Below are 13,392 nucleotides of genomic sequence, written 5' to 3'. Positions count from 1 at the left end.
TCAATGTCTCATCTTTGTGGGGCACAGAGAGATCTTATCTAGATTACCGTCTACAGGCTATTACCAAAAATTGGATTTTATCACTGATAGCAGTTCTGTGTTCAGCCAGTGCACAGAAACCCAAAGACATCAATGACGAGATAAAGATGAGAAAAATGGCATGTGTGGCCTCCAATTTACATGAAGAACCTCATTTCCAGTCAGTATTCGGATCATCCCTGCAGACTATTTCACACTGCAAAGCTGCACCGCTGAGCTAAAAACTATATTATTACAATGGAAAAGCACAGTCAGTATATTTTCCCCCCAAAAAAAACAAAAAACAAACAGCACCTCACCTGTTGAATGGAGCTAAATGTCTCCACAATATTTACAGTCTGTGGTGCCGGGAATAAAACCATGCATCTGCACAGATATGTCATTTAGGATCAGAAAAGACAGTGTTTTTCAGGAGTGTTGCTGTTTCTCACACACCCACAAGGCCAACAGACTGTATGACTGCGAGAGCAAAACAAACTAGTCATGAGCAGCACATCTCAGATAAATAAGTTGTGATAACTTGTGAACGATGCACAGAAAAAAAATTCTAAATCAAAAAATTTCTATTTGTTATATTTAACGTTTGGGTCATTTATTTTTTATTTTGTCTATATAAAGGAATTGAATAGTTTTATTCATATTAATGTTTGCACGAGAACCGTTTTCTTGAGACGCTTTTTGAACAGACAGAACCACATCACCCGCCCTCACCTCTGCAGCTTTAACGTGACAAACAGTGCGTGGCTGTCGTTCAGGTTGATTGGCACTAACAAATAAAAATAAAATAAATAAAAAGAGGATTATGCAAATCAAGGCAAACGTGGAGAGCTGCTGAGATCGATCAAAGGTGACAGCAATTTACGGAGAAATTATGGTACAGTCATCACAAATAGGGCAGACAATCAGCAGCACACACAGCGCCGGGGCACTGTAGCTGCTAATAGCATCACTGAGGAGGAGAGGAAAATACAATTAAACAATACATCATTACTCAAAATATTGACAATGACTCATTCTGTGGCAGCTGCTCACCACTATTCAAAGTGCTGCCATCATCTGCAGAAAACTATAGTCATTTATATGTTCAAATTGTTTCAGCAGGTTAAAGGATATTTAATTTTAAGAGCAGCAGGTTTAGTGTATAAATATATATAGCTCTGGATGAAATAATCATTTCATCAATGCACTGCATCATCAGCAGCGCTGTTCATTATTCCTCCTTCCATCCTTGCACAATGTGTGTACTCCACCAAACCTCAAGACAAAAAAAAAAAAAAAAAAAATAGCACAAGTTGGCCTCCAAAAATCGATTCCTCCGTACGAGTTGGAGGAGGACTAATTATCTCCGTGGGCTTTCATCTTTTTCATTTCTATAATTCTCTGTTCTTTCTGTGCTCGTTATAATCTCACCCTGTTCTCTTTATCTCACAGCTGTACAGTATTACATTCCAAATGAGCCGGTCCACTCGCCTGCTGTATCGCCTCGCTGTGGCAGAGTTAACGTAGATACAGCAGAAATTAATACCTGAGGAGATATGTCCTGATGATAACATACTTACTGCAATATCAACGTGTTCCCCCTGAAGAGCCTGTGCCCCCTCCCCCTTTAGAGAGATTTGCTCTCAACACAAACAGGACTGGATCACAAGTGAATGTGCAATGAGTTTAATTTGGGGATCCTACGTGGAGAAATGGATTTATTCAAAAACAAGATGCTGAAGACATTTCTAGATTCTAGAGAGTCCAAATTAAAATATTAAAAACAGCCTAAATTCATTCATCATCTTTAATAAATATAATTTAATGGCCACAGTGCTGCTCATTTCAAACTGATCTAAAATATTTCTCATTACAAAAACATGATTAGATCTTAGATATAAATACCTTTAGGATATAAAGGTGTTGATGGAGATGTTGGTTTTGTGAATCGACAATAACGATCAATCTGTGATCACGTATCAGTTTTTATAATAACGTATAATAAAGTATTAGAGATATGCAAATGCTTTTCTATGTTGCTCTCTGTGAGACCTTCAGGTGCTTAAGTTAATTTTTGAAAACACTCTGGACTAGGTGCAGGAAGCCTTTTGTTAAGATGGCAGCCTGAAGAAAAAAAAGCCTCTTCCTCTGCCTGTTTGTGTAGCAGCAGCCGCCACAGCCTGAGACTCTCAGAGAGCTATCTGAAAAGCTAACCGAGTGATCGATGACAGAAGTCAATTATCACCTTGCGGATCTGCCAGAGGCGGCTGTGCGGGGCGAGTGTCACACACCACCCACCTCTGACTAACCACCAACAACTGGGAACAGCGGCCCAGCCAGACACTGGAAAACACTGGACACGGAGTACATGACAGGAAGCCCTTACACTAACATCACCTCCTCGCATGTCCTGTCATGTTTCTTCTGCATCTGCCCATCATTCATAAACCTTCAGCAAATATTTTACAGCCAGGAGGAATATAATGACTCATATCCTGCAAGAAAATCCCTAATTCTTTGTGACATTAATTCGAAGCAAAGCAAAGTTTGATTTGCCAAACAGTCGCTCCTGTTATTGCAGTCTTCGGTCTGTCTTGTGGCAGAGCGCGAGGCTTCAACAATGGCTGCATGCTGTTATGTAAGTGGGCGGATTTCTCCTGCTCTAATAGGCTGAGGAGATTCGCCTCAGCCACACGGGCCTGTGCTGAGGGGACAGAACTAACGCCACGAGGATCTGGACGTTAAACCTGAAGAATGAAAGAATCGATGCATTTTCAGTCTGCCTTATTAAGGTTCAGCCAAAATAAACCTTTATACGCTTTATAGGAAGAGTCACACGTGTATATGCATGATGGCAAAGCAGTTTCAGGTAAAAATGTATCAGGCTTTTAAAACCAGTTGACTTTGATTCTGAAATCAAACCTTAGTTTTTCCTTTAGATATAAAATCCACATGTTGAATTGATTTGACGTTCCAATGAAAGACAAACGCAGCAACCAGCTTCAAAAAAACATTTCCAAAATATTTTCAATTGTCTGAAAACTATGGAAGAGGAGCGGACACACGCAGAGAGAAGGATTGTGTTCGTTTTGATCAGTTGTGTTGTTCATGGATTTGGGGTTTTTTTGTGAAGGGTAACTACTTGTCAGTCTGCACATGTAAATTGTTGGAAACACAATTCAGCACGCTGAGCTCTGTTTGTGTCCACTTAAAAAAAAGCAGTGGGACAAAATTGACAGCTTCAGTTCAAACTCCACCAATTTTCCTTTGGGACTTAAAAGCTTCTTGGACCATTCTCGAGTCTACCTGACACTCCTGAGCCTGAGGTGAAGCCGTTTCTCAGGTAGATGTGCAAACGTCAGATGTTTTTAGGTCAGGTGGTCTGATTGTAGGGAAGCACAGATGGTACAAGTTCTGCGTGTGCCTTTTCACACATTTCTCTACATGCTGGTTTTTATAGTCGCACATGCACGTAGACAGGGTCTTACCGTTGACCTCCTGTGCTCCTGCATCTGTGAAAAGCATGCTCATCACCTCCTCGAAGTTACAGGCTGGCTCGGTCGCGTGGCTGTCCTGCCCCACATGGTGCAGCATTCTCTTCAGAACGTCGTCCAGGGAGGCGGCCGTCTCATCCAGCAGGATACTAGCCTTCGCCAGGAAGCCGTCCAGGTCCCGATGTGCCCGAATCTCCTCCTCAAAGTTCATCAGCTTCACATACTGTGGAAAAGATCGAGTTCTTTAAAAAGTTTGAAATATTTCTACCTCGGCTGTCTGTAATGATCAGAACACCAGATTTTAAAGACACACTGTCAAACGCAGCTACAATGCAGAAATAGAGCCAAGGCAGAATATTAATTTTTCTATGATTGTGTCTTTGCTAAGGTTTAATTAATTATGTTTTTATTTATTTGGCTGTGATGTCTGAGATGCTGCATTATGATCAACTAAGACAGCTGAAAAAAAATTGCTGTGAACTGTAGCTCATCATTAGTTTTTCCTCTCAAAATATTCTGCTGATTTTCATTTATATCCCTATGAAAACACCCTACAGCATAGATCTTGAAGAACCCAGTCAATCAGAACCAAACAGTGCGGTTTGTCGCAGAACATATGCAACAAAGCTCATCAAAACTGGGCCAATGGTGTCTGAGAATAACCTGAAAGACAAACAAATGGACAGAGACGAACACAGCTCGATTGAGAGCCCAGACACCCACTGGTCCTCAATTTCATTGATTGTGTGATTGGCAGAAATCATGAAGATGAGTGGATACCCTGCTGTTCTTTTTCAAATAAGAAATAAGCACAGAGGAAGAAGTCCATGTCTGGAGTCTGTGGAGTGGAGCTCTCTGAATATATGAGTTTATATAAATAAAATATATTCTTTTTTTTGTGTTTATTAAAAATATAAACTTAATTGATTTGGCTTCATTCTAGATTTATTTCTAGCCTCAACATGTGAAGGATGAAACATTGGGACAATTTTTCATTCTAAGACGTTTTTTAAGTTAATAAAAAATAAATAAACAGCTTCTGCAGAGCCATAACCACATCAAAATGTATTCTAAATATAGATCACTGCAAACAAACAGATCCATAGCAAAATCCTTGGTAGGGATGTGAGCATGTGAAATTGATAAAAACAGAAGGAGTGAGCAAACAAACAGAACTGTAATACAGAATGAGGAGATTAGTGAAAGGAACCAGGCAGGCTGTTGGCAGAAACAAGGCACAACAAACTGAAATCTGACAGGCTGTAACTTTCGACTGCCTTGGCCAGTTCAAGCTAATGCCCCCTGGGTGCTGCTTTAAATCCTCGAACAGCGAAAGGCAGAAAAACATCCATTTATCCATTATCTTTATGTAACTCTTCACTATCCTGCTAATTTGACCCTAGAAATGATTCTCTTAGTTTAACTTGTTGGTTTATTTTGACGGACAGAGCACTGCGCCGCTGTATATTTCCAGCTGAGCCATGGGCTTTAGTCCTACTGATAAACTGGTTTGCACATCCACTCACAGATTTCACAGAATGTGTCGCTGCTGAACAGAGATACAGGCCAGATATTGATACAGATACAGCCAGAGAGGGAGAGAGAGGAGATGGTTATTTTAGGAAAACGAATCCACTCATTAGATTCTTTAATAATTTCAGGAATGTACCCGCAGTATAAGATTTTCTCTTCAGACTGTGAAAAGATTTCTGCATGCCGTCATCGCTGGCAGGCTCCATTACTGTAATTCTATCTTGTCTGATCCAGCCTGGAAAATTTGAGAGTGAATGCAGATTTATCTAAAATGCAGCTCAGCATCTGCACTGATGGAGTCCAGAGGCAGGGACACATCACCTGCCCCGTCATTGAGAGCAGGATATAAAATACTGCTACTAAATCACTGCACTTGCTGATTTAAAGCACGAGTGTCTGTAAAGTAGATTCAGTCATTGATCCGATGCTCCTCCGTTCTCTGGGCAGCAGACATAACAATGCAGAAATACTACAGGACCTCATCTCTACAGCCACCAAACAATATAATACCATCACAGATGTTTAACATAAATATGTTGCTAACGATAATGAGCAGATATATACACCAGGTACATTTGAAATGATCACGTTTATTAAGCAGAGTCCTATTCAGATCGTTTATTTAACCCAGTGCAATGCAGATAAGCTGGTTAATGCAGACACACCATAAATGTGGCAGTGGCTTTGATAAAACACTATAGCTGGTCTGTGACATGGAACAATGTGAGAGAGCCACCAGCTGAGTGGCATGAAAAGATAAACAGCAGCAGTTTCACAGATATCTGCACTGACAGCAGAGCTATTCAGCTGTCAAGCACATCATGCAACAACTGGACTGGTTTTACAGACCTCAGTGTGTATTGTTCTATGCGGAGCAGTGTTCTCTTTAATATATGCAGCATTGGATTATTCTTTAACATCAAATCGCTATATAAAAACCATGAGGACGTCCCTCTATGCAAGTTCAGTCATGCTACATCACTGAGCATATCATTCACTGCTCCCTCCTTATCGTTTGACTTCATCCAACATAATTTCTCTGCCTTCATGCACAATATGTTTAAACATATTAAAAATGCAGCGACACCTTTTTTTGGCTCTGATTTGCTTTTGGATTCAAGTAAATTCAGTCATTGTCCCTCTCAACCTGCTGTTTGTTCAGTTTCCATTTGCTCCATATATAGTATGAAGTAAATGCACATGTTTACTCACCATATGTTTTACTCTCCGATCAAAATATTTGGTGCTTGCGATGGTTTTAAAACTCCTTTTTAAAACTAAATCAGATTTCCTTTGCAGAGTAATTAAGACCCCCCCCCAGTGAATTTTAACACTCACCCTTCTTGACGTGTTCAGCAGCACACAACCAGAATCATCAGCTTCTGAGGGAAAAAACAAACAAACAAGAGGTACAAGTAAACCATCATGTACTATTTTTCCTTCCGTCACCCAAATCTGTCACCTGATCATACTGCAGTTATTAATAACCAAGAGGTGACAGCTGTTGCAACCAAGTGACTTGGCCCTGTCTTTCTGTGATACATGTTTGTGTAGCTTCACTGTAATCTTGTTACACACGTCTATAGTCCATCGCCATTAAAAAAAAAAAAAGAGTGTCCACAATATGCAAATTAAAAGTTTTAATGTGACCAAAGGTTCGTTGTAAAGTTTGCAGCAAAATACACGACGCCGTTTTCAAAATGATCGCCATCACAATCGGCTTGAATCATTCGGTCTGTCTGTGAGGGTTTCCTCCAGGTACGCCTTTGGGAAGCAAAAGGTGATACTTGGATTCCAGACCGGTATCTGAACATTATTACAGATATGACTTATCATTTAATGCTTTTATTATAGAACCAACAGCAGAGAAATGACAAAAATTAGAGGAAGAGCCCGCATGACTTTGTGTTTGTAAAATCAGTATATTACAAGTCAACACGTTAATGCAAATCTCTATTAACATAGGAATCATAATGCTCTGTATTCACATTTCAAAGCATATTTTCTAACCAGCCAATTCGTGGGTGATGATGCAAATTCTGAAATAAAGATCACAAGCAACAAGCACAGAAAAGAAGCCTGCGACTCTTTTTGTAATAGTGATGAAAATGTCAAGAAGCAGGTCTCTAAATGCGCTCATTGAACAGGGATTGGAAGTTCTGGGCTGATAAGACTTTAATGCACGCGTCTGTGGAACCGAGGAGTGCTCTGATAAAGTACAAAGGTCTGGATTTTCCCAGTGCAGGAGAAAAAGGAAGAGGACAAACCTTTTATGTTAGAAAACAATACAGGGACAAACCCAGGGAATGAGGTTTTCAACACACGTCAGTCCCTTAACTAGCAGACTGTCAGTACCCTGCTGACTCTAATAAAACAGTCCACCACCGTTACATAACACTGTTATCTCCGTTTACTGTGGGGACGACATTATTAGGTTACCGTGGGCTTTCCTCTGCCGCGTCGTGTGATGCACTGTGCCAGCTCTGTCTGGATATCAATCAGGGGTTAACTCCGCCCTCCAGCAAAAGGAAAAGCAGAAGCAGAAACCCTCCCTTTAAGCAGCCAGTAACCTCAGGAAAGTGCCAGGATATCATTATATCAATAATTCAACCACAAGCTAACATGCTTGAGTCAGGAGAAACGGTGGAGGGAGGGGATGCGGGCTTTGATTGCCACACCAAACACCTTCCATCATAAAACCCTGCAGGCAGCGGAGGACGAGAGAAAGCCCCAACCCCTACCTCTCTGTGATGAGACTGTGGCGGGGGGCACGTGTCGTGTGCAGTGGATTTGGCTCATCAAAGCCTCACAATCAAAAAAAGCACACGGCCGGGCTGATCCGCTCCCAGAGAGGAGAAGAAGCTGCAGCTCTAATTGCTGTCAGGCTGCAGCCTTAAGGAGATATTCATATTCATATAAGATTATCTCATCCCCCAGTGATCACCTCCTTCTAATGGCCTCTGTAGGTCTCAATATACCGTGTGGCTTAAAGTAACACAGGAGAATTTCAGGGTTTAGGGAAAGCAATTGTGAAAATGTGTCTTATTTGATCATTGTGGCACCATGGCTGTTGATTATACTGAGTCAGCCACAAGTGTTATGTAATCTCAGAGCGGAGGGCTGTGTTATGTTAGTTATTAAGTGTTGCAGGGTGGTGACTGAAAATGGCTGATTTACTATGGGATGGGAGAGATCTCGCATCCAAACACGCTCAAGGGTCCTGTGGCCGGAGCTGGAGAGCAAACTGGGAAAAGTCCATTTTAATCTCTACCAAAAATGCCACAGCTTCACATTTTGTTCACTTTGATAATACCAAGAATAAATTTCCCATCTGTCTCTCAAGACGTTCAGATTTGATGATCCAGGTCATTTTACTGCTAACGAAGGACCAGGGCAGATACTGGTCTTCTTCAGGGCACACACTGGTATTGGCTCAAACCAGAGGACTGTGATAAACACAACCTTTATTCTCATCAAGGTTAAATCAAACACAAGCGGTGAGGAGGTGGATAAAGTGGAAAAGCATCATTTGACCTTCATTTTATATAACTTTGCTGTTAGTTCAGCGGATTAACTTCAGCTGCAGTGTCAGTCCCTCCTATAAACTCAGGGCCATTAGCATTAAGATATTCAACCCCAATCCACATTCATCAACCAAGAACTTTACATTTTATCGTTCCCTTGTAATGGTAAACACAGTCCTGCACAAAAGAATTCATTTCAAAGGTGCTTTAACAAACAAAGACGCCCTTGCAAATATGTGAAGATTTTAGAAGTTGGCTTCTCAGGCAGCTTTTCCTCTCTGATGCTCTTCACATGATTTATCACGAAAATATAACATGTAAATGAATCCAGCTGTTTAACATAAAACTGTCTGCGTGACGAGGTAAAAAATATACAATTTATGACTTCTCTGTTTTAATGTGCCTCAGACCTGAAGTATTTTTTAAAATCCCACTGTAAAGAGGTAAAAATCGTACAAAAGGTAACTAAGGTTTGATCTGATGACCAGGTGATTCTCTTCCCTCATGTGAGGTAGACTTAGTGGGGTTGTCGAGGTCAGGGGTGGGTCAGAGCCTAAACCGTCGGGCTTCCAGCGTGAGCGATGGCCGTCTGTCTTCATGACGTTTCCACTCCAGCATTCAGCCAAATTGATTGAACTGAGAGGAGCTCGGCGCTGGCAGAAATATAATCATGAAATCAATTCTATTTATGGAGAGGACTTGACAGCTTTATGACAAAGTTCTCTGAAGAGAAAAGAGAGAACGTGATTGAGTCAAAACGATAAGAAAATAGAGGGAGACAACAAACAAACAGCATCCTTGTATTCCCAGCTTACAACATCTTCAGCAAGTTCTTCAATTTCTAATTTTCAACACTGACTTGAATAACTGCCATCAATCACTTCGTTTGATCCCTGCCCGATGCCACTTATACAGCAACACCGAGGAGGATTTATTACGAACCCTTCGGTCCTCGAGCAGAGACGGGCTCCGTGAGCTTTCTGAACATAAAGACGAGGGATAATTACAGCGTCCAATAACTCTTTCAGCGCTCATGGGCATGTAAGTAATGTTGAGGTAAACATGAACCGATCATTTAACGCCCCACTAATACCTGAGGTTACAGCTTCACTCTGTTACTGATGCGTCTGAACTGCAACCTTTCAGCATCGTTTTTATGGTCTGACGACATGAGCAGCAAACTTTTGAATATGAACCTAACTATTCTATGGATGTTAGAGAGTGATTTCAAAATATTTATTGGTGTTACATGGAAAAGAAAGATGATACAGTTTGCTTTCCAAACAGACCACTGTGATATGTTTTCCTATTCGTAACAGGCTTCCTCTTAAAGTCTGTAAAAGAAATGTCTTTATAAACCTAATCTAAATTCAGTACTTATGGTTTGAAATGCTGCTCTTTCTATAGTGTTGTATTGTAGCTGCACTAAAATCTAAAAACACTAAATGAACCTAGAAGTGCGTGGTTAGTTGTTTTAAAGTGTTTTATAATCAATGGCTCATTTACTGCTGATGTTACGATTCATATTTTCTGCCTCATCTTACTGAAGCTGCCACATTTCTTCCTTCATGCTGACGGTAAAGACAACTTGTGCCTTGTCTTCTGTTTTCGAGAGACACATTCACAGCCATTATTATCTACTTAATGTGCCTCTGCCTGTCTGCCCGTCTAATTTCTGAGCCGAAGCTCTTTTTGGTAACATTTTATTGGGTGTTCACAATTTATAGGCAAGTTTGAGGTGTTACAAAACGTAAAAATAACAGACTGCATTGACAACATCCATCCATCCATCCATCCATCATCTAGACCCTCTTAGTCCTTAACCAGGGTCACAGGGATCTGCTGGAGCCTATCCCAGCTCTCTTTGGGTGAAAGGCAGGGGTCCACCCTGGACAGGTCCCCAGTCCATCACAGGGAGAACATGCAAACTCCACACAGAAAGGCCCCTGATGGGTTTCAAACCAGGAACCTTCTTGCTGTGAGGCAACAGTGCTAACCACTAATCCACATAATAAAGAACGCTTTTTGGTATGAAATGAGACAAATGAGCACAAAAGGAAGAGTAACTCCGTGTTTCCAGTGTGAAACCTAATCCCTCTCCAGATGCTCATGACGCCATGTAACCTGAAGACTACTGCAGTGCTTTGGAGGCTGAACTCACATTTGGGACATTAAATTAAAAATTGCTCTTTAAATATCTGGAAGCCATTATGAAACATATCGTTAGTATGATGCAGTTAAATATCAGGCTCGGTATGATAAAGGTCAAGATTGAACACTGTCCCAGAAACCAGGCTGGAAAGAGACCAGAATTATAAAATCGTCCAAAGCATGACTATGTTTCCCCGTGAAAGAAGCCAATGTTAAATATAGGGGTGGAAATGAATTAATTATAACAAGACAGATGTCTTTTAAATTAGATCTAGATAGGAGCTCCTGTCTCTGGGTCTGATGTAATCACTAAGCTATTTGCTTTTCCAAACCACCGCTTATTTAGTCAGACAGGATGTGATTAAAAGTCCCGTGTAGAGTCTTCCATTGATTTGACATGGTGGACGTATTCCACGGGGCCCTGCTGATGCGGAATAATAAAATAATAATTTGTGACAAAAATTAAAAGCAGAAGAGGCATCCAAACAGCCGATGGCGGTGGGATCAAATGTATGTAACAACCAGACTTGGCGGGCACAGGAATAAACACAAAATACACTAATCAACATTCAGCTGTGCTGTCAATGAATAATGCACTGAAAATCTGGGAACAGACACTGTTGGGCACGACAAACACTCTGCACCTGTGGGTGACAATTTCGCCCGATGACAGCAGTGACAGTTCAACATATTACAGCTGTATGGAGTCCCACTAAAGCCAAGAGTGTGGGCGACATGATGTGAGGTGATATTAATGTATAGATGTCGGGACATTTATCACATTGTCAGTCACATCATTGTTCTTTTGTCATATTGTTCAGGGTCTTAACACGTTGTGGTTAATACTGGATTTTAATATTTAATTCACACAGATTATAACACATATGTCTTTAAAATGTTTATTAATGTTGTATTGTAATGCCTCCTTCAGAATATAAAAAAAAAAAAAAAACACATTATCAGTGTGATGTTTCTGTTATTCCACCAACTATTTTCACACTATTTCACTTCATGTATTTGATGCTGATGGAGTTTGTGCAGGGGATTTAAATCCTATACTCAACATCCAAACCCAACTGGGGAAACCTCCATGTGCAGGGAATCTGTCTGAGCCCGAGGACTAAACACCATCTATTTATCACACTGGTGTAAACCAAACATTATTTCTGGAAAAGGGGTGAACGGGTTTATCCTCATCACTGACACAGTAATAAGCACTGATCTTCTGTGACACTTTACACTATGCCAGGTTTTGTCCAAAGTAGAAGCGGGCGAATGTTGTTTTCGTCCTCTTAGCTTGTTTCCAGCATGTACCACTCCAGCTCTCTCGTCAGATGCCTTAAGTGTTACTATGTATGGAGGATCAGCCCAGGTGACATGGTCACCTGTCACATTCAAAAGGGACAGGCATCTCTCTCCTCGTGGCACACCTGTGACTGTTACCTTGGCAACCGTAACCTGTTGACCCGTTGGATTTTGTCAAAATGGGGTCAAAATCATCTGCACCTGCAGCTGACAAGCTGTCTGTCAAGTCACCGCCCATCGTCAGGGCTCTGGATGGACTCAGACCCCATCAGGCCTCCAGAGAAATGAGTTGGTGAGGATTTTTCTTTTGCTTCCTGCTTGACTGAGGATTTGGAAATCTGCCATGATGGTGGACGTGCTCGCCATGAAAGAAGTGCATCATGTTATAAAATCTAACATCTCCAGAAAGGCAGAAGTGCAAGGATGCAAAAGAACTAAGATGGTGATATTGACCACACGGCTGAGGAGCAGAGGAGCTTGTTGACTGGAAGAGGCAGATTCAAAAAGCAGCTCAACATTTTTAATGTTTTTTAAATCTAGAAAATCTGATCTGGATATAAGCTAGTGGGAGAGAGGCTAGTCCAGATGTGACATTAAGTCTCTTATGCCTCATTGTTTATATTTTGGATCTACTTACCCAGGGTGACACCACTGTCAGACAACTCTAATAAAAAAAACTACCACACCAGCCCTGACATTAATTTCTTTCTACATTTATCAGTTTATAATTGTTTTATTTCTGGCAGCACGGTGGTTTAGTGGTCAGCACTGTTGCCTCACAGCAAAAAGGTTCCTGGTTTGAAACCCATCAGGGGCCTTTCTGTGTGGAGTCTGCATGTTCTCCCTGTGCTTGTGTGGGTTTTCTCCAGGTACTCTGGTTTCCTCCCACAGTCCAAAAACATGTATGTCAGGTTGATTGGTGACTCTAAATTGCCCATAGGAGTGAGTGTGAGTGTGTGAGGTTGTTTGTCTCTATGTGGCCCTGTGATGGACTGGGGACCTGTCCAGGGTGGACCCCTGCCTTTCACCCAAAGAGAGCTGGGATAGGCTCCAGCGGATCCCTGGGACCCTGGTTAAGGACTTAAGAGGGTCTAGATGATGGATGGATGGAAATGTCTTATTTCTAACTTTCAACCCCCTTCAATTATCTTCTTTGGCCACTTGGGGGCAGTACAACAAATTCATCGGTGTATAATCTTGACCTTTTAACCCTCCTGTTGTCTTTGGGTCAATCTGACCCCCTTTTCAAAAGTTAATATGTGATAACTTTGGTTTTCTTCCATATAATTAACTAAAAGTGACATGGTTCCCTACTATAAGTGTAAAATATATGTTAATATGTTGGAAACAAGTTCACTAAAAAGGTG

The 13,392-nt window shown here is 41.2% G+C and overlaps 1 protein-coding gene across 2 annotated transcripts in view; it reads right to left on the bottom strand.

The window, feature by feature from the left end:
• The window catches only part of slc4a11 (solute carrier family 4 member 11), a 62,511-nt gene that overhangs the window by 25,843 nt on the left and 23,276 nt on the right, over positions 1-13,392 (bottom strand). For both annotated transcript variants that reach the window (XM_026304744.1, XM_026304753.2), the window contains exons 4-5: positions 6,384-6,427; positions 3,507-3,735 (exon numbers count right to left, since the gene is read on the bottom strand). In XM_026304744.1, coding sequence (XP_026160529.1) covers positions 3,507-3,735; positions 6,384-6,427 — 273 coding nt within the window. The remainder of the gene's footprint in view (positions 1-3,506; positions 3,736-6,383; positions 6,428-13,392) is intronic.

Source organism: Mastacembelus armatus, chromosome 22, assembly GCF_900324485.2.
Source record: "Mastacembelus armatus chromosome 22, fMasArm1.2, whole genome shotgun sequence".
Classification (NCBI taxonomy): domain Eukaryota; kingdom Metazoa; phylum Chordata; class Actinopteri; order Synbranchiformes; family Mastacembelidae; genus Mastacembelus; species Mastacembelus armatus.
This window is presented reverse-complemented; position numbering and strand designations above follow the sequence as displayed.